Source organism: Mobula birostris, chromosome 10 (genome assembly GCF_030028105.1).
Source record: "Mobula birostris isolate sMobBir1 chromosome 10, sMobBir1.hap1, whole genome shotgun sequence".
NCBI lineage: Eukaryota > Metazoa > Chordata > Chondrichthyes > Myliobatiformes > Myliobatidae > Mobula > Mobula birostris.
Window position 1 is genome coordinate 72,945,299 of NC_092379.1, and position 24,082 is coordinate 72,969,380.

The following is a 24,082-nucleotide window of genomic DNA, read 5'->3' on the forward strand; positions in this document are numbered from 1 at the left end:
GTAGCAGACAGTGAAGGAAGCTAGCATTTTGGGGAATTGAACCAGGGAGGACAAACACAATAAATGGCAGGGCACTGAAATGTGTTGCAGAGCATCACAGGTAGGTAGGGTGGGAAAGAAGGCTTTAGGCATACTTGCCTTCAGTAGTCAGGGCATTAAATACAAGCGCTGGAATGTCATGTTAGAACTATAGAAAGGAGGGTGATCTTGTTTAAATGGAAGGATGTCGTTCCGCCTACTCACGCTCGATGGTTATGGGATGTTATGTCATGTTTAAATTTAGAGAAGATCCGTTGTTCAATTTCTGAATCTAGCCAAGACTTTCAAATATTGTGGGGACCATTTTTGAACTATTTTCAAAAGCTTTGACTTGCTGTTAAAGTACAGATGGTGACTAATAGCATATTTCACTTTATGATAAGGATTTTTTTCCCCTTTTTTCTTCCTTTACCAAACAGCTTTGATCTTCGTAGTGGGTTTAGATTTTTTTCTGTATAATAAAATTATTGCATTTCAATATTATGATTCAGTTTAATTTACATGAATATAGGGTAATGTGATTGGAAGTGTGATTCTACAAACGTAATATGATGTATTTGGTATTATTTTATCTTTTTGATTATAATATATACTTCTTGTACTCTATATTCTTATACGTAGAAACTGATAAAAATATTGAAAGAGAGCTATAGTAGATATTGCACTTGGAGCATTTTATGCAGTCTTGGTTGCCAAGCTATAGAAGGGATGTCACTAAGACAGAAAGTGTGCAGTAGATGTACAAAGGTGTTGCGGGGACTGGATTGTTTGAGTTAAGAGAAGTGACTGGATAGCTGGGGCTGTTTTTTCCTGGAATGCTGGACACGGAGAGATAACCTTATTGAGGTGTGTAAAATCATGAGAGGCATGGATAAGGTGAATGGTCACAAGGCTTTTTCCCAAGGTGGGGAAGTCTAAAACTAGAAGGCAAAGGTTTAAGGTGAAAAGGGGTAGATTCAAAGGGAATATGAATGGTGACTTTTTCACCGAGAGAGAGAGGTAAATATACAGTAGACCTCGGCAGACAGCTACAGTTCCCCACGGAAATCACCACCATATCTCTCCGCCGAGACGTAGTACTGTGGTGCCCAGCTGCCAAGACAGTCCTCTTCCTTGTTAACTTTCCCATGGGAGAAAGGATTGGAGGCTGCACACAGGAGGAAGAGGCTGACGTACTCAGACCAGGCAGCTGAGTGTCAGGATGCTAGCTGGAGGACCATCATCACTGTAGAGGTCGAATGCCGGGGCTTTGTCGGCGCATTGACAGCAAGGTTGCTCCGTGATTGGCAGTGACTGGAACGAGGCCCAGGAGGGCTACCTGAGAGTTGGCTGAAGAGGCAGAACAGGGCAGCTTTTGGCTGTGCCTGAGGAGGAAGGGCAGAAATTGGGCGCGGACGACCCCCCTTGAAAGCTGGAGACGGGTCTGTCACTGCTCCGCCACCAGGAAATGTACCAGGGCTGAGGAGTGGAACATGAGTGAGCGGAGGTCCCTGGCTGATGACCCTGCAGCTGACCTACCAGCAATGCCAAGCAGGAAACAACATCTTCCTGTAAATCTCATTGGAAGGAGCTGTCAGAGGAAGTGATAGAGATGGCTATGAAAGTCATTTAGATAGATATGGATGTGGGCCAAACACATGAAAATTGGACTAGCTCAAGTAGGTACCTTGGTTGGCATTGAGGAGTTGGGCCAGAGAGCTGAGGCCGTGCTGAATGACTCTATGACTTATGATAATCTAAGGTGAAAGGCAAGTAGGAGATAATGATTACCTTGGAAAGGTTTGGTAGAGTCATGCATATAAAACATGTAAATACATGAAAACACTAGCAAACAGGCTTATTGGTCAGGATGGTTTGTATTCTGATCAAGCAGAGTATAGTCTTTTCAGACAGTTGTCCCATTTCATTCAGAATCAGTGGTTGCTGGGTGGGAAGGCCGCACCCTTCATGGTATGATCCACCTGTGATAATCATAGTTTCATTGGATGGTGACCTCATGACCCAATACAGAGCAGAGACATGTAGATGTGGAGAAAGGCTGCTTGCTGTTCTAGATATGGAATCTCTTCCTCCGAAAGCTTCCAGCTCTTCTTGTTCTGCTGATTTGTCTCAGCGTGTGTCTGCAAAGGTGCACAGTCAGTTGATACATACCTGTGAAGTTAGTGTTGTGGTCACTAACCATTTGGTGGAAAGTAAGAGACATTTGGTTCTGCATTACATTCATAACTTTATGCCTTGCAGCCAATTAAGTACTCTTAAAGCGGTAATGTTGCAATGTCAAAATTACATGGTTGGTTTGCACATAGTGGAAATGACCATTAGCTGACTGTGCCTTATTTTACAACTGTATAAAAGAATGCTTTAAATGTCACCGAACACAAAGTGTTCTACCACGTAAAGCAGAGAGTCACTTGCACTCCTTCCTCTCTGATGTACTACATTCAGGGTTCAGGATTCCTCGAGAATGGAGAAACCAAACACAGATTGGGTGACGGCTTTCCAGGGCACCAGTACAGCCTTTTCCTTCCCATAATGATGCCCAACGTAAATTAAAAGAACAGCATCTTATCGTCCTTTAGGCACGTTCCGAGGAAGGTCCCTGACTTGAGACATCAAATGGCTTCTCTTTCTGTAGATGCTGTTCAACTGGCTGAGTTCTTCCAGCTGTTTCTGATTTTGGTTGTTATGTTTTGTAACTTCAAAACATTAAACTAACTCAAAGGAAAGCAAGAGAGTGGAGAGTTGCGAGTCTTAGTTTGTGTTTAAGCGAGGTTGCACGTATCAGATGGTAACATCATGATGTATGAAATTAGCGTACTTTTACATATAACCATAATGAATTACATAAGCAACAAAGAATGCTTAATCACACAATATATTTACAAGATTACTCACATATTACTGAAATATTAAATACACAACACCAGCGTGTTGAATTTTATTTGCTTTTAGTGCATACCTGGATTCCTGGGTTATATTGCTACAGGTTATATGTTCGGACAACTGTGCTCAGTTACTGATGAGCATCAGACATGGTGCAGTGGGCAGTGCCTCCACCTGTACATCACACATTTGTAGGTCCAGGTCCACTCCTGAAGACTGAACAAAATAGAGGCTGGTAATGGCATCGGTTCTGGCAATTGATTTGCTGCACCATCTCTGGGTTTACCAGGTGCAGTTCCAGCAAGACTCTGCATTGCCCAAGATCTCACATTTCACTGTACTTGACTAAATGTACTGCAAACACAGAAACACTGGGAGAACTCAGTCAGTCAGCATCTGTGGAGAAAGAAACCAGTCAACGTTTAGGGTCAGGGAGCGTTGGAATTGGGGGAAAGTTGTGTGGGGGGAGTTGGGAGAAAGGCGTGAAGCAAAAATGGAGCTTGGTTCAGACAAGCCAGGTGATAAGAGAGCAATATTGACTGTTAGGCATTTTATTGAAATGGGGTGAGAATGATAAAAGGAAATGACAAGGTGGCAGTTTACCTGGAGCTGGGGAACTCAATGTTCATTCCAGAAGATAAGAAAGTGTTTGGACAGAAGATGAAATGTGGTTACTCCAGTTTATTTTGGGCCACACTCTGGCAGTGGAGGAAGAGGAATAGCACTTTTAGAAAGCAGAGCTCTATTAACATGTGATTTTACATGTTGGGTTGGAATATCAATGTGAGTAATCTCATCACTGTGTCTTTTCTCGCCAGGATTATACAATCACAATGTATTTTCAACAAGGCTGGCGGGACAAGCGCCTCTCATACACAGCCATCCCACTCAACCTGACCCTGGACAACAGGGTCGCCGATCAGCTCTGGCTACCGGATACCTACTTCCTGAATGACAAGAAGTCCTTCCTGCATGGGGTAACGGTGAAAAACCGCATGATCCGGCTCCATCCAGATGGCACTGTGTTATACGGACTCAGGTGAGTGGTGACAGAGATGTTTCCCGACCACAACTGTTTCCAGAGCCTGGCCAATTGATAATAAAATGAAATAAGATTTTAAGTTGGGTAAGAGAACAATATGGAAGGGAAGAAAATGTCCTCTCTAACAGTACATCATGACTGGAGCATGCAGACAAAGAGGACAGTAAAAGCAATTTAGTAATAGCTTTCTAACCCTATTGGATAAACACTTGAAATGTTACATTTACAGAGCACGGAGGAACTTGTTATCCAGGTTGGTACCAGTAGAAAGGAAGGATATAAAAGACAGGGTGGGGATGAAATGGAGGTAATGAGAAAGAAATAGAGGGAAGCAATGATGGAGGTAGGAGAGGGAGGAATAAGAAGAGAAGAACAAAGGAAGCAAACAGGAGATGGAAGCTGGAAGGCTGGAGCAGAAGAGAAAGTCAAAGAGGAGAGGGTAATCGGGAAAGGGAAGCTGAAAAGGGAGGAGCAAACCAAGTTGGAGAAGAGAGGAGGGGGAAATGGACAGTGTTGGGAAAAAGGAGAATTAAGGGGGAAGAGAGGAAAAAGGGCAGATGAGGAAACAGTTGGTTTTGGATGTGAGGGAAGAAAGCGGAGGAGAAAAGAAAGAACTTTAGAGAAGAGTCATGAATGTTCGAAATGTAGTAAGCGAAATAATTAAACTTTAGAAAAAAGGCAAGTAGCAAATCAATAAGGAAAAAAAGGTTTAAAGGCCAACTGTAAATGTATCATCAAAATGCACAATTAAGTTGGATGAATTCTGGTGTAAATGGATCTGAGATAAATACTAATCACAGGACTGTAACTATAGTCTAACCAAAACTGGGAACCAAATGTTCCAGCATGTTTCTGAAGGATGTGAAGTAAAAGGTGGGTAGCTGCCTTAACAAGGGAACATATCAGTACAGATTGATTGATTTATGTTTTTAGTTATTGATTGAAATACAGCACAGAGTAGGTCCTTCCAGCCCTTCAAGGCTCGCTGCCCAGCAACCCCCGATTTAACCCTGGCCTAACCGCTGGACAGTTTACAGCTAGCCATCCTTCTTTGGACTGTGGGAGGAAACCAGAGCACCCGGAGGAAACCCATGTGGTCACAGGGAGAACATACAAACCCCTCACAGGCCATGCCAGGAATTGAACCCGGGTCGCTGGTACCGTAAAGTGTTGTGTTAACCACTACGCGACCGTGCAGCCCCAGTTGATTCTGTGAATTGGAATCAGTTTGGTTGGAGCAGAAAATATTGTGTGAGGTGATCTCAGGACCTTTGAATTACATGTAATGCAGGAGGCCATATGTAAGAAACACAGAAGTAAAAAGAAGCAGTAGCTGAACATGTTATCTTTCATAACTTCAAAACGTGAAACTAATTCAAAGGAAGACTTGGGAGTCCGAGATTATGGGTCTAACTTCAGGTCTACTTTTAAGCGAGGCACCAGCATATCATATGGTAGTGTGATGACCTATGCAATTCACATACTTGTACATATAGCCCATAATGAATTACTTAAATGAACGCGAATGCTAAATCAAACTATATATATATATAAGAATACTCAAATATTATTGAAATATTAAATATACAACATGTATAGATCAGAATAATTAAATTACTGTGAACAAAGTGAAGGAGAATTCCTGGAGTGTATGGAAGATAATTTACCAATCTGTACGTTTAGGAACCGACTAAAGAAAGAGGAGCTTCACTTTAAGTAAAAAAAAAAATAATTAATGACCTTATTGTTAAGAGACCCCAGGGGAAGAGTGGCCTTAACATGTAGAAGGTTACTTTAAATTAAAAAGTGATCTTGTTCAATTTGAAGCTCGAGTTTTCAATCTAAATCAAGACAACTACAAGGTACAAGGGGCAGGTTGCCTGGGGTAGATTTGAACATTACATTGAAGGATATGACAGGAGACGGGCATTGGGTAGAATTTAAAGAAATATTACATCACCTGCAGCAAGCAAACGTTTCTTCAGGGCAACTAAAATACAAGTAGTGCAATCATGGATTACAGGAAATATTAAAGATAGTATTAGATTGAACGAAAAAGCTTAAAACTCATCAAAAAGTAATAAACTGGAAGGAAAGCAAATAAAACTGAAGATGCTAGGATTTGGAAGAGAGCAAGAAATGCTGGAAGAATTCTGTTGCCATGTGGAGTGTGATCCAACTCCTAACACAGGGGAAAGCAGCTTATTTTTGTTGAGGAATTTCTCTCCAAAAGCCATGTCTCTTTTGGAATTCTCTACACCTGAAAGCTGTGGAGGCAGTTTCTGCAAGAGGAGCATTCCACTATCCTTCCTGGCATCCCCACTGCACTAATTGTGTATTAAGAAAGAAAAATTAAACTACAGCTTTCGCACCTCCTCGCTGAAACATCTTAAGCCAAAGCCCTAAGGTCCCCATTCCAACACTGGGCCACTCAGTCAATGGACACTCCACTTAAATCTAACTTCTTATTGGCCCTTACCTCCCTAGTTTACCCTGCTCTCTTCTTCTCTCCCACTACACAATCCAGTGTCTCCTAACAACATCACAACCTGGGATGTAAGCACCTATGCCCAGGAATGGACAAGTCTACAGGATGTGGTGGATCCTGCCCAGTCGATTACAAGCAAAACCCTCCACACTACTGAGCAAATGTACAAGGATCATTGCCGTAAGAAAGCAGCATCTATCATCAAGCATCAAGGACCTCCACCATCCAGGCCATGCTCTTGTCTCACTACTACCATCAGATATGAGGTACAGGAGCCTTAAGTCCCACACCACCGGGTTCAGGAACAGTTACTATCATACAAATCTCACAACACGCTGGAGGAACTCAGCAGGTCGGGCAGCATCAGTGGAAAAGATCGGTCGACATTTCGGGCCGGAACCCTTCGTCAGGACTGTAGGGGGCCCCAGCATGTGCAGATTATTTTGTGTTTACTATCATACAACTATCAGGTACACTGGAATCTGATTAATTGGGCCATCAGTTAACCAAGGCAGCCACTTATTTGGCAGTACTCTTAAAGAACAAAAGCTAATTGAGAAAATTGCTGGGATTCCCTTTGTTTATTTGAGATACTATGCTGCTTAATTGAGACAGGAGACTGGTGCCAAGCAGGTTCTAACTAATGTAAGTTGTGTGCACTTATGTGGTTGTTAGATACTACATCGTGCTCAGAGTGAACAGTTTTTAAATAGTGTGAATTGTGTTTGCTGGTGTTCAAGAAGCAATGATTTTTGTCACTAGTAGTTGGCCAGAAGTAAGCTTATCATAATTTTGAACTGTTTTGCTCACTACAGTTTTAAGCATTCAGGCTTGGAGATGGCAGAAACGATCAGGTGTGAAAATTAAACAATTTCACTACTTCAACAAGTTAGAAACTACAAAGAATTTGAGGTATTGACAATCATCTTGAATGTTGCAATGAACATGAAGATTTGGAGGATGCAATTCTCGATAGCATTGTATGAAGGCAATCCATTATCTGCACTTTTCATTACGTTCACTAGAAGAATTTCTCCGTCGATAACTATTGGGGACTAATACAGTTTTATAGTACTGTAGTATTATTGGTGATGTTCTAATTTGTCCTGAATTTCATTTAAATACATAACTTGTACTCAATTGACTTTTTGTAATTTTTAACTATTTCTCATGAAATCTTGGCTAATTAGGGCAGCCACTTAATTGGGTCAGAATGTACTGGTCCTGATGTGTCTCAACTAGTGGGAACATTTATTTATTTATTAGCACAATTTGTCTTCATGGACGCAATGATTGTTTGTCAGTCTTTAGTTATGTATAGTTCTTCACAAATTCGATTGTATGTCTTTATTTTCCTGTGAATGTCCCCAGGGAAAAGATTCTCAAGGTGGAGTATGGTGACGTATACATACTTTGATCATAAATTTACTTTGACTTTGAGACAGTAGGGGAAAGTATTTAATTGGTGGAGGAGGGTGAATTATGCTATTAGGCAAGATCTTGGAACAGTAAACTGGGGACCGATGTACTCTGGAAAATGTACAATGAAGCTGTGGGAATGGTTTCGGGAGAAGTTGCATAGATTTCTGCATAGTTTTGTCCTGTTGAGGCAGGGAAAGAAAGAAGATGTACAAAGCATACTTATGGTTTGAGAAGCAAGGATTTGACAGGGCTCTACAAAGTTACAAGATACATAAAAGTTCAGTTAAGAGTGCTAGAAGGGGACATGAAAATGCTTTGGCAAGTAGGCTTAAAGAAAACCCCAGGACATTCTACATGTTGAGAGTATGTTAATAACAGAAGGATGACCAGAGTGAGGGCAGGACCAATAAAAGATAGAAGAGGAAACATTTGCTTAGAGTCAGAGGAGATACAGTAAGTTGAGGCCCTTAATGAGCAATTTGCTTCAGTATTTACCAGTGAGAGGGACCATCATGGAGATGAGGTCAGCATTAAACAGGCTGATGTGCTGGAACATGTTGATGTTAAGAAAGAGCACAATCTAAACTTTTGAAAAATATTGGGATAGATAGGTCCCTGGACTGGACCAGATATAGTCTAGGTTACTAAGGGAAGCAAACAAAGAGACTGCTGTGCTGCTGGCAATGGTATTTGCACTCTCACTGGCCAGCAGAGTAATATCAGGCAATTGGGGGACGGCAAATGTTATTCATTTGTTCAAGAACAGAAATACGCATAACCCTGGGAATTACAGACAAGTGAGTCTTGTGTCAGTAGTGGGAAAGTTATTGGAGAGAATTCTAAGAGAGAGAATTTATGAGCATTCAGAGAAGCATCATATGATTTGGGGTAGTCAACGAAGCTTTATAAGGGGTGGCCTCACCAGTCTAATTGAATTCTTTGAGGAAGTGATGAAGTCAGAGCAGTGGATATTTGACATATTTCCCCATGGTAGGCTCATTCGGATCCAGGGAAACCTATTGCCTGGATTCAGAATTGGCTTGCCCACAGAAGGCAGAGGGTAGTAGTAGACAGAGCGTATTCCGGGATGTTTCTGATCGCGTCCAAGACATCCTGAAGTGGGAGGGAGAGGAGCCAGAGGTTGCGGTACATACAGGTACCAATGACATAGGTTGGAAAAGGGGAGAGGTCCTGAAAGAAGAACATAGGGAGTTAGGAAGGGAGTTGAGAAAAAGGACCACAAAGGTAGTAATCTCAGGATTACTGCCTGTGCCACGTGACATTGAGAGTAGGAATGCAATGAGATGTAGGGTAAATGCGTGGCTGAGGGATTGGAGCAGGGGGCAGGGATTCAGGTTTTTGGATCATTGGGACCTCTATTGGCGCAGACGTGACCTGTACAAAGGGAACGGGTTGCACTTGAATCTTAGGGGGACCAATATCTTGGTGGGGAGATTTGTGAAGGCTACTGGGGAGACTTTCAACTAGAATGGTTGGGGGGAGGGAATCAAATTAAGGAGACTAGGAGAAGGGAGGTTGGTTCACAAATGGAGAAGGCAGGTAGATGGTGTGTGAGGAAAGATAGGCAGGGGACCGAGATCAGGAGCAATCAGACCAAAGATGTAGGGGAAAAGGAAGAAAAAGATGACAAAGTTGTTTGCTCCATTAAGGACAAACAGAGAGTGGGAGGTGGAGAGTTTCTTAAATGCATCTATTTTAATGCTAGGAGCATTGTAAGAAAGGTGGATGAGCTTAGAGCATGGATTGATACCTGGAAATATGATGTTGTAGCTACAGTATTAGTGAAACGTGGTTACAGGAGGGGTGTGATTGGCAACTAAATATTCCAGGATTTTGTTGCTTCAGGTATGATAGAATAGGAGGGGCAAGAGGGGGATTTATTGCATTGCTTGCTAGAGAATATATAACAGCGGTGCTCTGGCAGGATAGATTAGTGGACTCGTCTAGGGAGGCTATTTGGGTGGAATTGAGGAATAGGAAAGGTGTTGTGACACTTATAGGGGTGTATTAAAGACCACCTAATGGGGACCGAGAACTGGAGGAGCAAATTTGTAAGGAGATAACAGATATTTGTAGTAAGCACAAGGTTGTGATTGTGGGAGATTTTAATTTTCCACACATAGACTGGGAAGCCCATTCTGTAAAATGGCTGGATGGTTTAGAGTTTGTCAGATGTGTGCAAGATAGTTTTTTGGAGCAATACATAGAGGTACCAACTAGGGAAGGGGCAATGTTGGATCTCCTGTTAGGGAATGAGGCAGGGCAGGTGATGGAGGTATGTGCTGGGGAGCACTTCGGGTCCAGTGATCACAATACCATTAGTTTCAGTGTAATTATGGGGAAGGATAGGACTGGACCTAGGATTGAGATTTTGATTGGAGATGCGAAAGGATTTAGAAGGAGTGGATTGGGACAATTTGTTTTATGGGAAGGATGTAATAGAGAAATGGAAGTTATTTAAAGGTGAAATTTTAAGGGTACAGAATCTTTATGTTCCTGTTAGGTTGAAAGGAAAGTTTAAAAGTTTGAGAGAGCCATGATTTTCAATGGATATTGGAAACTTGGTTCGGAAAAAGAGAGGGATCCTCAATAAATATAGGCAGCTTGGAGTTAATGAGGTGCTCGAGGAATATAAAGAATGTAAAAAGAATCTTAAGAAAGAAATTAGAAAAGCTAAAAGAAAATACGAGACTGCTTTGGCAAGTAAGGTGAAAATAAATCCAAAGGGTTTCTACAGTTATGTTAGTGGCAAAAGGATAGTGAGGGATAAAATTGGTCCCTTAGAGAATCAGAGTGGACTGCTATGTGCGAAGCCAAAAGAGATGGGGGAGATTTTGAACAATTTCTTTTCTTCGGTATTCACTAAGGAGAAGGATATTGAATTGTATAAGGTAAAGGAAACAAGAAGGGTAGTTATAGAAAGTATGACAATTAAAGAAGAGGAAGTACTGGCGCTTTTATGGAATATAAAAGTGGATAAGTCTCCGGGTCTGGACAAGATGTTCCCTAGGACCTTGAGGGAAGTTAGTGTGGAAATAGCAGGGGCTCTGACAGAAATATTTCAAATGTCATTAGAAACAGGGATGGTGCCGGAGGATTGGCGTATTGCTCATGTGGTTCCATTGTTTAAAAGGGGTTCTAAGAGTAAACCTGGCAATTATCAGTCTATGAGTTTGACGTCAGTGATGGGTAAATTTATGGAAAGTATTCTTAGAGATAGTATATATAATTATCTGGATAGACAGGGTCTGATTAGGAACAGTCAACATGGATTTGTGCGTGGAAAGTCATGTTTGACAAATCTTATTGAATTTTTTGATGAGGTTACTAAGAAAGTTGATGAGGGTAAAGCGGTGGATGTTGTCTATATGGACTTCAGTAAGGCCTTTGACAAGGTTCCACAAGGAAGGTTCGTTAGGAAGGTTCAATTGTTAGGCATTAATATCGAAGTAGTAAAATGGATTCAGCAGTGGCTAGATGGGAGATGCCAGAGAGCAGTGGTGGATAACTTTGTGTCAGATTGGAGGACGGTGTGTAGCGGTGTGGCTCAGGGATCTGTACTGGGTCCGATGTTGTTTGTCATATACATTAATGATCTGGATGATGGGGTGGTAAATTGGATTAGTAAGTATGCAGATGATACTAAGATAGGTGGTGTTGTGGATGATGAAGTAGATTTTAAAAGCTTGCAGAGAGATTTAGGCCAGTTAGAAGAGTGGGCTGAAAGATGGCAGATGGAGTTTAATGCTGAAAAATGTGAGGTGCTACATTTTGGTAGGACTAACCAAAATAGGACATACATGGTAAATGGTAGGGCATTGAAGAACGCTGTAGAACAGAGGGATCTAGGAATAATGGTGCATAGTTCCCTGAAGGTGGAATCTCATGTGGATAGGGTGGTGAAGAAAGCTTTTGGTATGCTGGCCTTTATTAATCAGAGCATTGAGTATAGGAGTTGGGATGTAATGTTGAAATTGCATAGGGCATTGGTAAGGCCAAATTTGGAGTATTGTGTACAGTTCTGGTCACCGAATTATAGGAAAGATGTCAATAAAATTGAGAGTACAGAGGAGGTTTACTAAAATGTTGCCTGGGTTTCATCTCCTAAGTTACAGAGAGAGGTTGAACAAGTTAGGTCTTTATTCTTTGGAGCGTAGAAGGTTGAGGGGGGACTTGATAGAGGTTTTTAAAATTATCAGGGGGATTGATAGAGTTGACGTGGATAGGCTTTTTCCATTGAGAGTGGGGAAGATTCAAACAAGAGGACATGAATTGAGAGTTAAAGGGCAAAAGTTTAGGGGTAACATGAGGGGGAACTTCTTTACTCAGAGAGTGGTAGCTATGTGGAACGAGCTTCCAGCAGAAGTGGTTGAGGCAGGTTCGATGTTGTCATTTAAAGTTAAATTGGATAGATATATGGACAGGAAAGGAATGGAGAGTTATGGGCTGAGTGCAGGTCGGTGGGACTAGGTGAGAGTAAGAGTTCGGCACGGACTAGAAGGGCTGAGGTAGCCTGTTTCCGTGCTGTAATGGTTATATGGTTATATTCTGCCTGGTGGTCGGTGACCTGTGGGGTTCTGTGACCACTGGCGTTCTGCAGGGATAGAGTGATAGAAAAGTACAGCACAGACACAGGCCCTTTGGCCCTTCCAGTCCATGTAAACCATTTAAGCTGCCTAGCCCCATTGGCCTGCAACCTAATCATAGCCCTCCATACCCTTGCCATTTGTGTAACTGTCTAAACTTCCCTTAAACATTGAAATCAAGTTTGCATGCACCACTTGCGATGGCTGTTCGTTCCATACTCTCTCAGTACTCTGAGTGAAGAAGATTCCCCTCATGTTCCCCTTAAACTTTTCACTTTTCACCCTTAACCCATGACCTGTAGTTGTAGTCCTGCCCAATGTCAATGGAAAAATCCTGCTTGCATTTACCCTCTCTATACCCCTCGTAATTTTGTATACCTCCATCAAATCTCCTCTCAGTCTTCTACATGCCAAAGAATAAAGTCCTAACCTATTCAATCTTTCATTATAACTACAGTCCCAGCAACATCCTTGAAAATTTTCTTTGTACTCTTTCAACCTTATTTACATCTTTCCTGTAGGTATCTGATCAAAACTGCACACAATACTCCAAATTAGGCCTCACCAACATCTTCAACATAAGACCAATGTGCTAAATGTTTTCTTTACAGCACTATTTACCTGGGCTGCCACTTTCAATGAATTATGAACTGGTATTCCTAGATTCCTTTATTCTACCACATTCCTTAGTTCCCTACTGTTCACTCTGTAAGACCTACCCTGGTTGGTTCTGGAGGGTAATGTAATTGATGAAAACATTCATAATTCACAACCACCAACATTGAGTTGGGGTTCACGTGAAGAGGCTGGTCTGACTTGATGATGTAATTACGTGAAGTTTGGTTACCGCACCTTTCTGTTCAGGTTTTGGAGTAAATTGAAGGAATTGTTATGGTTTTTCTCACACATAAAATACCTCACTTTGTTTTATTTGTGAAAACCTACATTGGTGACCCTGATGCCCTGGGACGATTCCAGAGTTATTGAACATGTTGGCCAACGCAGTTGCTTTGAAACTGTTGGAGTTTTGGGAGCAAAGCTATTGCTTGGTTTGTAAATGCTGAGGCCCAATTCGCATTGTGAGGAACCTCCACCAACAGCACCAAATATTTCTATGTGGTAGCGTCACTCGGCAGCTCCATGGTTGTGAGAGTGGTGAGTCTACTAGAACATATACCTGAACATGATAAATACCGATCGCTGAAAACTCATCTTTTACAGACTTTTGGACTATTGGATTCTGAGTGCACCAAACAGTTGCTCTCCATGCCCAGCCTCAGCAATTCGAAACTGTTGGATCTGGTAGACCACATGCCATCTCTCCTGGGAAATCACCAATCTTGTTTTATTTTTAAAGAACTCTTCATGCAGCAAATGCCCAATCAACTTCACATAGCCCTCACTAATGCACCAGTGAAGGACGATATGGAGCTTGCTAAAATAGCTGATAGTCCACACTCAGCCAGAGAGAGATGCATCATTCCTCCTCCTTTCCCTGACTCAATAAGCCTGCTTAGCAAGGCCTCCAAACAGAAAATGCCTGGTCTCTGTTTTTACCACGGTCGAACATAGAATTCTCAGACTTCCGGTAATTCCCTCCCCCACCTTCCCCTATCCCTATTTCATTCTGCCCCCTCCCCTAGCTGCCTATCACCTCCCTCTTGGTTCCGCCTCCTTCTACTACCCATTGTGTTTTCCCCTATTCTTTCTTCACCTTTCCTGCCTATCACATCCCTGCTTCCCCTTCCCCACCCCTTTATCTTTCCCCTTACTGGTTTTTCACCTGGAACCTACCAGCCTTCTCCTTCCCACCCTCCCCCCACCTTCTTTATAGGGCCTCTGCCCCTTCCCTCTACAGTCCTGATGAAGGGTTCCGGCCCGAAACGTCGACCGATCGTTTCCACGGATGCTGCCCGACCTGCTGAGTTCCTCCAGCATGTTGTGAGTGTTGCTTTGACCCCAGCCTCTGCAGATTATTTTGTGTTTACAAATCAATTAAAGACCATCTGACTAGGGTGTTCGACTAGAGAGCAGAAGACAACAGAGTGCAAAGGATAGTAGATGCAAAAAGAAGAAATAATAATAATAAATAAAAATGCAATAAATATCAAGAACATGAGATGAAGAGTCCTTGAAAGCGAATCCATTTTTTGTGGGAATATTTCAATGCTAGTGCGAGTGAAGTTATCCCCTTTGGTTCAAGACCCTGATAATTGAGGGATACTGACTGTTCCTGCACCTGGTGGTGTGAGTTCTGAGGCTCCTGTACCACCTTCCTGATGGCAGCAGCAAGAAGAGAGCATGGCCTAGGTGGTGGGGGTCTCTGGGCCCAGGGCAGCTCCTCCAAAGTAATAACACCTAGGAATTTAAAGTTGCTAAATCTCTCCAGCTCTGATCCTCCAATGAGGACTGGCTGATGGACCTCAGGTCATACGGTCCTAACCTGTGCAAACTCTCCCAACAGCTTAGTCCCCAAGTGCTTTTTAGCACACTTTCCAATTTAATAATGCATCTCTCCTAACCTGATGAGCAAAACTGAACACAATATTTCAAGTTGGCCTCACCGGTGTCTTGTAACGTCCCCTGTGCTGTGAATGATGACGGCTAGCATCCCAAAAGCCTGCTTTGCCATTTGCCTACCCATAACTCCACTTTCACAGGGCCATATATTTGTGTTCCAAGGCCTGTCTGTTCCATAGTGCTCCTGAGGACCCAACAATTTTTGTAGAAATCTTACCTTGAATTGATTTTCCAAAATGCAACACTTCACACATCTGAATTAAACTCTATTTGCCACTCATTGGCCCGCTTACCCAGTTGATAAGTTTTGTCAACCCGCTATAGGTTTTGAAAATCTTCTTCACTGTCAGTAATGCCATCTTTCCTTGAATCATGAAAACACAGAATTGTTACAGCACAGCAGAAAATCAGTCAACCCATTTCAATCGGTATTGGCTCCTGGTAAAGCAAGCTTGTTTGCATTATCCCCCAAGTTACTAATAAGTTTTGAGATTTATTATATAAAAGCTTTCAGTGATTGGACACTGTTCAGAAATCTGGTAGTAACTTGTCAAGTAAATGAATTAGATGGATCTGTTGAGGTATTTGAGGAAATTAATAGTGGAAGATCTGGGAGCAAGTTGAAGGATCTCCCAAGAAGGTGATGGACCTGCCATAGACTCTTATTTTACCTGTGCAATTATTGATCATCTAACCCAGTGGTCCCCAACCACCGGGCCGCAAAGCATATGCTACCGAGCCGCGAGGAAACGACATGAGTCAGCTGCACCTTTCCTCATTCCCTGTCACACCCACTGTTGGAACTTGAATGCACGTGAGGTCATCAGTCAGTCATTAACCTAAAACTACTCAATGAGTGAAAAACAAACGTCGCTTGAGAGTTTCTTTGGAAGAGGTGGTAGGGCACATAGAAGGCCTAACGACGATGATAACGCAGAGACAGCTGAGGCCGAGCCTGCAAAAAAAGAAAGTTTCCTTTGTCAGAAAATACGAGTCGTACATAAAATATGGCTTTATTGTGACCGGTGACTCACACGCTCTAAGCCCCCTATGTGTGGTATGTGGAGACAAGCTGTCTATTGAGGCAATGAAGCCCACAAAACTGCTTCAGCACCTTGAGTCCAAGTACCCTGCACTTAAAGACAAACCCATTGAGTTTTTTTTTGAGTGGAAAAAACGTGAGCAAGCAGGACAGAAGCAAGTGATGAGAGCCACCACCTCCACAAACGCTGCTGCTCTGAGAGCATCGTACTTAGTGGCTAGCCATATTACTAAGGCTAAGAAGCCTTTCACTGTTGGTGAAGAATTGATTCTGCCTGCTGCCAAGGACATGTGCCGTGAACTGTTGGGAGAAGCTGCAGCTAACAAGATGGCACGGGTTTCTCTTTCAGCTACCACAGTTTCAAGGAGAATCGATGACATAGCAGAGGACGTCGAAGCACAGCTGTTGGAAAGGCTTAACGAGTCACCATGGTATGCTATGCAGGTTGACGAGTCTACTGATGTCGACAATAAGGCAATATTGCTAACACAAAATAATCTGCAGATGCTGGGGTCAAAGCAACACTCACAACACGCTGGAGGAACTCAGCAGGTCGGGCAGCATCCGTAGAAACGATGAGTCGACATTTCGGACCAGAACGTCAACTCATCGTTTCCACGGTTGCTGCCCGACCTGCTGAGTTCCTCCAGCATGTTGTGAGTAAGGCAATATCGCTGGTTTATGTGCGATATATATTTCAAGACAATGTGCACGAGGATATGTTGCGTGCACTGCTGCTGCCAACTAACACAACTGGGGAAGAACTATTCAAGTCTTTGAATGACTGCATGTCAGGCAAACTGGACTGGTCATTCTGTGTTGGAATATGCACAGACGGGGCTGCAGCTATGACTGGATGGCTGTCTGGTTTCACAACCCAAGTCAAAGAGGTTGCTCCTGAATGCCAGTCTACACACTCTGTCATACACAGGGAAATGCCGGCTAGCTGAAAAATGTCACCTGATCTTAACAGCGTATTGAGTGACGTTGTTGAAGTTTACAATCGCATCGAAGCAAAAGCCCTTAACTCACGTCTGTTTGAGCAGCTTTGCGAGGAAATGGATGCAGAGCACAAACACCTTCGCTTACACACTGAAGTCAGGTGGCTATCAAGAGGGAGAGCCCTGGCCAGGGTTTTTGAGTTAAGAGAGCAGCTACAGAGATTTCTTTCAGGAAAAAAGTCACCACTGGCAGCACACTTCAGTGACGAGGAGTGGATAGCAAAACTCGCTCATCTGTGTGACATCTCCAACCTGCTCAATGAACTCAATTTGTCACTTCAGGGGAGAATGACAACTCTCTTCAAGTTGGCAGATAAAGTGTCGGCTTTCAAAGCCAAGCTGGAACTGTGGGGACTGCAAGTGGACAGGGGCAAATTTGACATGTTCCCAACATTAGCTGGGATGTTGGGAGAGACTGAGGCTGCACCATCCTTCTCACAGCTGGTGCGCGATCACTTATCTTCGCTGTCGACAGAATTCGAGCGTTACTTCTCAACCGCAAATGACCCAAGACGTGCAAAGGAATGGGTCCGTGACCCATTTGTGAATGTCCCCGGTGAATCATCCATGTCAGCGCGGGAAGAAGATCAACTCTTCGAGCTTGCAAATGACAGCGGTCTGAAAAGTATATTTGACGTAGCATCTCTGCCGGCATTCTGGATCAAAGTCAAGGCTAAGTATCCTGAGATAGCCACAAAAGCACTGAAAATGTTGCTTCCATTTCCAACATCGTACCTCTGCGAGGCGGGGTTTTCTGTAATGACTCCCATCACCCCTCGATGGGACCGTCTTGTTGCAGGGAAGCAAGCCCAGGGCTCCCACTGATTGAGCGATATTGGTGTGTTGCAATGATTTTATATGTTAATACGAGGAAAATATGCACTGTGTGTTTAATATCCGAACGTTACTTAAAATGTTATGGTGCTATTGACTTATAAGTGGTTTATAATTGACTTATCACTATATTCATGCAAGAAAAATATGCACTGTGTGTTTAATATTAAATTTGTTAGATAAACCCTTTTAGAAATGAAATTGAGTGTATTAACCACTTATAAGTGACTTATAGTTGACTTATCACCTATATTCCGGTCGTGATTAACACCACCCCCCCCCCACCCCGGTCAGCCGGTCTGCGGTACAACAAAGGTTGGGGACCCCTGATCTAACCTCATTGATTGATAGTGTCTAGGCATTGTTGTCTTGATATCTCACCAGCAGTACCTTGATTCAGATACATCCATCGAGTCCCTTCAACAACTAAATGATTGTGCTGGCAGCTGTAATTTAAATGTAGAGCTGAAGTTTCAGATGCGGGGAATCTGAGGTGAAAAGACAAAAGACTGATCAGGCAGCATCTGTGAGAAAGAAGCAGGGTTAATGCTACATCAGAATATCCTCTCCTCTCTCTGTCTCCACAGACCCGGCCAACATTTTGTTTCAGTGGGATGAACTGTAGTGTGGTGACACAGAGAAAACTCGCTGCCATGTGTTGCTAACACACAACATAAATAACTCATAGATTGAGCGGAACATTCAATAGTATCTGATACAGAATGATCCTTGTGACTGAAGCCCAAGTGACTGTTTTCCTTATCTACCAGGATCACCACCACAGCTGCTTGTATGATGGATCTACGAAGGTATCCCCTGGATCAACAGAACTGCACTCTGGAGATAGAAAGTTGTAAGTACAAAAAGATTTCCAGCATCATCCCAGCCACCTGAATAACAACTGAAACTTGGTACCATTAGGTGAAACAAGTCCAAGTACTTAACAAACAAAACTTGGCACATGATGTTTGAGCAAATGACAAAAAGCTTGTTCAAAACTGTAGGGTGATAAAGAGAGGCAAAGACTTGAAGTAAATTCCAAAATTTAACTTTCCAATAAGAAGTCATTGGCTTGAAACATTAGTTATCAGTCTGTCATAGAGTTAGTTATGCACAGAAACAGGCCCTTCAGCCCATCATATCCATACCTATCCTTTTCTTTGACACCCCAATAATGGAAAAATAGGTTTTTATTATCTATCCTATTCATCTCCCTCATAGTTACATCTACTTCTATCAGATCACCCTTCCACCTCCTCCACACCAGGGAAACAAACCCAGCCTATTCAATCTTTGCTTATGACTGAAATGTTACAACGTCTCTTTAACGTGGTGACCACTATTACAAGCAAATTCTGTTTCTTTTGTGTGAAGTGCTGCATACTTCTAATATTTTCTATTTTTACTCTGGAGCTTAGGGCATTGACAGTTGATGGAGGAAGGAACATATTTAGTGATAGTCAAGAGTCAGGATTGGAGAGAGCTGAAATGTCATGTTGTAGTAGTGTGGCAGGTGATTACGTACAGTATTCTATATGTTGAAAGCCATGGAAAAACTATGAAACAAGGACGAGAATATTAAAATTAGGGCATTGCTTAGTTAAACAGGGTAAAGAAGAAGTTCTAAGTAACACACACAAAATGCTGGTGGAACTCAGCAGGTCAGGCAGCATCTATGGGGAGAAGAAACTGTTTGCTTTCATCAATCAGAATATTGAGCATAGGAGTTGGGGCATCATATTACTGCTGTACAAGATGTTAGTGGTGTTATATTTGGAGTACTACATGCAGTTTTGGTCTCCCTGATATAACAAGGATGTCGTTATACTCAGTGACCACTATATTAGGTATGCCTGTACACCTGCTTGCTAATGCAAGTACCTGTGGTCAGCGTGAAAGCACGCACCACCTTCCGAACGTCGCTCGCGATCCACCTCAAACAAACGGGTCTCCCACCAGATTGTATGCTACGACCAGATCCCCCAGCATCTCCTCTCTTCATCTCCTCTCGAACAAAAGCCCAAGACCAACCTTAGTGTCTCTCACCAGAAAAATGTCCCCTCAGCTCTCCCATCCTAATTGGATGACACAACTTTCTCCTCATCCCCTATCTTCAACAATAACTCAAACAGGCTGGAAACAGAACAGACTGCTCTTACAGAATTGCCTAAATGAAATACATACAGTATATTACGTACCCATAACGGTTTAAATGAACCAGCAGCAATAGACCACACCTGGAGACTGGTTTTGATGTTAAAACCACTATCTTTATTAGAATCTACTTAATATAGCAACTTAAACAAGAATAGTCAAAAGTTAACAGTGTTATGAGTATACATGTGAGTAAATATAACTCCCAAACTATTGAGCTTGGGGGGCACCAGGCTTAAAATCTTGAGATGGTAAAATTTGAAAGTTCAGTTCATTCACAAATTAAATGATGTGAGAGAGATATTTGTAATCCAAGGTGAATTTCAAGAGAAGGCCTTTATGTCGTATTCCACAGGTTGTATGGTGGTAAACAGGATAACAATCGCTGTGGGTTTTACCTGTCATTGTTCCAAATCCACTTACGAATTATCACCAATAGTAGCTTATCACAGGAGTACCGTCATCAAAGGGAACTACCACCCAGGCAGGGGTTAACACATAGGTGGATTCCACAAGGTTGCCCCAATCACACAATGTGATAGCCGCTTATCAATGTGCTGGATCGATACTCAACCCACCCTTGTGGGCACTGAAAATTTCAACCAGTGACCCCTAAGTCACTGGCTTCCTTCCATTGTCAGACTCCAACTGCGACTGACCGTGTGTGAGTGAGTGTCCTTGCATTGTCCAACCTTCCATTGCCCGACTCCAACTGCAACAGACTGTGTGTGAGTGAGTGTCCTTCCATTGTACAACCTTGCATTGTCCGACTCCAACTGCGACTGACCGTGTGTGAGTGAGTGTCCTTGCTCAAATCAAAACAAGATGCAGAGTCCCATAGCTCCAGCCCTCTCTCTCTCTTATGAAGAATCAAATAGGAGCCAAGAAAGCCGGCAGCTGACGTCATTCAGGCATTCTCTCTTAAAAATGACAGTCCACGGCAAGGTAAACCTAGGGGTTCATCACAAGCATAACAGTAAAAATGTGAGGCACTACACTCTTCTTGAATTATTGCATTCCATGTGGTGAAGGTACTCCACAGTGCACTTGAGGAATGTAGGGTAGTGTATGCTGTACACATAGACTTTAGTAAGGTTTTCGACAAGATCCCTTATGGTAGACTGATCCAAAGGATTAAGGCACGTGGCATCCATGAAGACTTGCTAGATTAGATTCAAAATTGACTTTACCATAGAGGGGGAAGGGCAGCAGCAGAGGGGTGTTCTGACTAGAGGAATCCAACCAGTGGTGTTCCACAAGGGTCAGTGTTGAGACCTTTGATGAATGTGACAGATATGTAGCAACTATGCCCCACTGGACTTCTGTTCGTCTAGGGTAAACTGGTGCTGACCACACCAACTCTGTAATCGTGTTGGTGTGGATACTGTGTGATTGCTCCCCGGCATAAGCACAAAACATAAAATATCAGATGGTACACAATAGGCAAGAAAATGATTACACTTTGTAATTATTTCTTGGTGATGGGTTAGTAGAAACAAATAAAATAAAGGCGCCAAATCAGTAAGTTTATAAGTTCTGTGCACAAATAATTTGATGGAGCTCACAAAATCCGGTATCCTTTTTCCACCAGTTGATCTTCCCCGAACTCTGCCGGGTCCCGAGCCCCAGCTCAGGGTTCGATCCGCTCACCGGGTCACAGCATCTCTTTGGGTGCGTCTTATCTCTTCTTCCCCACATCCCGCGCAAACAACAGCTTACAGGCACACAAGAAAGAATAACATCTATTCCAATTAGTTAGCAAATAAATACAAGTCCCATTATCAGTAATTATAACCCAAACATGCTGCTCCAGAGAGCCCCTCACCTCAGCAGTTAACGTTACAAAAAAAAACATTTTATTATAACACTACAGAGAAGCCATTTTATTAGCCTTAGCAAGTAACATAAAGAAGAAACCCTTTACAGATATAAATGATTTCAATGAAAATGTAGGTAGGTGGGCTGATTACTAAGGTTGCAGATGTCTGCAATTTATAAAATTATGAAAGGTATACATTGATAGACAGTCAGAGTCTATATCCCAGGGTAGAAATGTCAAATACTAGAGAAAACAGCTTTAAGATGAGGGGCAGAAAGCTTAAAGAGGACTTGCAAGGTAATTTCTTTCACACAGAGAGTGGTAGGTGTTTCCGGGAGTGGAGATGGAAGCAGATATGATAGTGTCATTTAAGAAGCATTTAGACAGACATGTGAATAGTCAGAAAATAGACAAGTATAGATCATGTGCAGGCAGATAGATTTAGCTTAACTTGGCATCCCTGCATAAATGCAGAGAAATTCCAATAGTTTCTTGTCTTAGTCAATTTAATAGAAATGTAGTTGATATAACAATGGGCAACCACTCTAATTACTGTAATCCCTGTTGAATACTGAAGAGCTATTTCTCTGTAAATCTATTCACATTGGTTAGATTAGAAATGTCTGCAAATCAAAATGGGTTTCAATGCAGTGACTGATCATTACTTTATCAGCATAGGGCTCATGCTTGAAAGAGGTCATATCTTATTTTCATTATATTGTTTTTGATGAGTATCCAAGCATATTAAATATTCAATATTCACTTTATAGCAGCCACTTCCAAAGTGATAATAATCAACCAACAATAATATTTGACTAATAGGCCAAATCTCGACAGAAACTATTGTATGTCCTATGGCATTTATCCAGAAAAAGCAAATTCAGGAGTTAATCACAAGTGCATTGGGTGTTGCAGACTCCCTTTGTTATATCTGGAATGGGGAGTTGCCCGAGGGGACAGGATTTGACAACCTTGTGTCCACTGAAATGTAAAAGAATGGTTGGAGTCAGTCCCAAATGGTCTTGAGAAGGTGAATTTGGAGAGGACCTTTCCACTGATGGGAGAGTCTAGAACTAGAGGTCACTATTTCAAATTAAGATGGAGTGGAGGCGATTATTAAAAAATTATCAAAGCAGTGTCTTTGGAAGTCATTTCCTCACAGGGCAGCTGAAGCAGAGGCTCTCAATATTAAGGAAGAGGAAGATCAACTCTTGATAAGAGGTGAAAGGTTACTGAAGATAGATGGGAATGAAGATTAAAGGTTATTAAATCACAGATCTTATTTGAAAAACTGTAACCTACTTCTAGTCACAAATTATACATTCAGCATAATTTCACACAGTAAATTCAATGGGTCGAATGGCCTAATTGTGCTTCTATTCCTAATTTTCACTGATGTGTTACTTCAATTATACAGCTTGAACAAAGGCCCTTTGACCCAACTCAAGCATGCCCTCAAGATGCCCATCAAAGTCATTTTCATTTGCCTGCATTTGACTTTTATCTCTCTCAACCTTTCATATCCTGTTCAAATGTCTTTAAATGTTGGTATTGTCTAATTGTGTGATTGGTGTTGATCAGAATCCAGTGAACTGTGAGGGGGAAGTGCCTGTCACGAATGAAGAATAGATATCACTGCCTCTTCTCTTTCTCCCCTTGTAGATGGCTATACAACAGATGACATTGTGTTCTACTGGAAAGGCGGGGATGCAGCAGTAACTGGCGTGGATAACCTGGAACTGCCTCAGTTCACTATCATCGAGCTGCGGCTAGTGTCGAAGGAAGTGGCTTTTGCAACAGGTGAGCTGAGCTGTTGAGTTTTGAATGATAAGACCATTCTGCCCGAAGGCACTAATCTTACTACCACTTTGAAGTTCCAAGCTCTGAGCTCCGGGCAGTTGTGGCTGATCTGTGCCCAATTCCATCCAGGCAACAGGGAAAGGGTATAACAGCAAAATTCTCAGCTCTGAAGTTTAGCAACACTGTGACCACCTTGAACACCTAACACTAAAAATGACTTATTTTTGTTTTAATAGCTTTTTTCTTTTTAAAGTTGTTTATAATTTATGCTAATTTTGCTTTGCTTGAGAATGCTGCTTAAATGATGCTACGTGCCTGTGATACTGCTGCAAGTGTGTTTTTCATGCATTTGTCGTAGGGCAATAAACTCAACTTCTCATTCTTTTAGAGCAGAGACTATCAGGCAGTACAACCATGTGAGCCCTTGCAAG

At 42.3% G+C, this 24,082-nt stretch overlaps 1 protein-coding gene across 1 annotated transcript in view; it reads left to right on the forward strand.

Moving 5' to 3' along the window:
* gabrb4 (gamma-aminobutyric acid type A receptor subunit beta4) overlaps nucleotides 1–24,082 on the forward strand; it is a 163,006-nt gene that overhangs the window by 107,710 nt on the left and 31,214 nt on the right. The window contains exons 4-6 of the mRNA XM_072270462.1: nucleotides 3,741–3,961; nucleotides 18,649–18,731; nucleotides 23,514–23,651. Of these exons, the coding sequence (XP_072126563.1) occupies nucleotides 3,741–3,961; nucleotides 18,649–18,731; nucleotides 23,514–23,651 (442 nt within the window). The remainder of the gene's footprint in view (nucleotides 1–3,740; nucleotides 3,962–18,648; nucleotides 18,732–23,513; nucleotides 23,652–24,082) is intronic.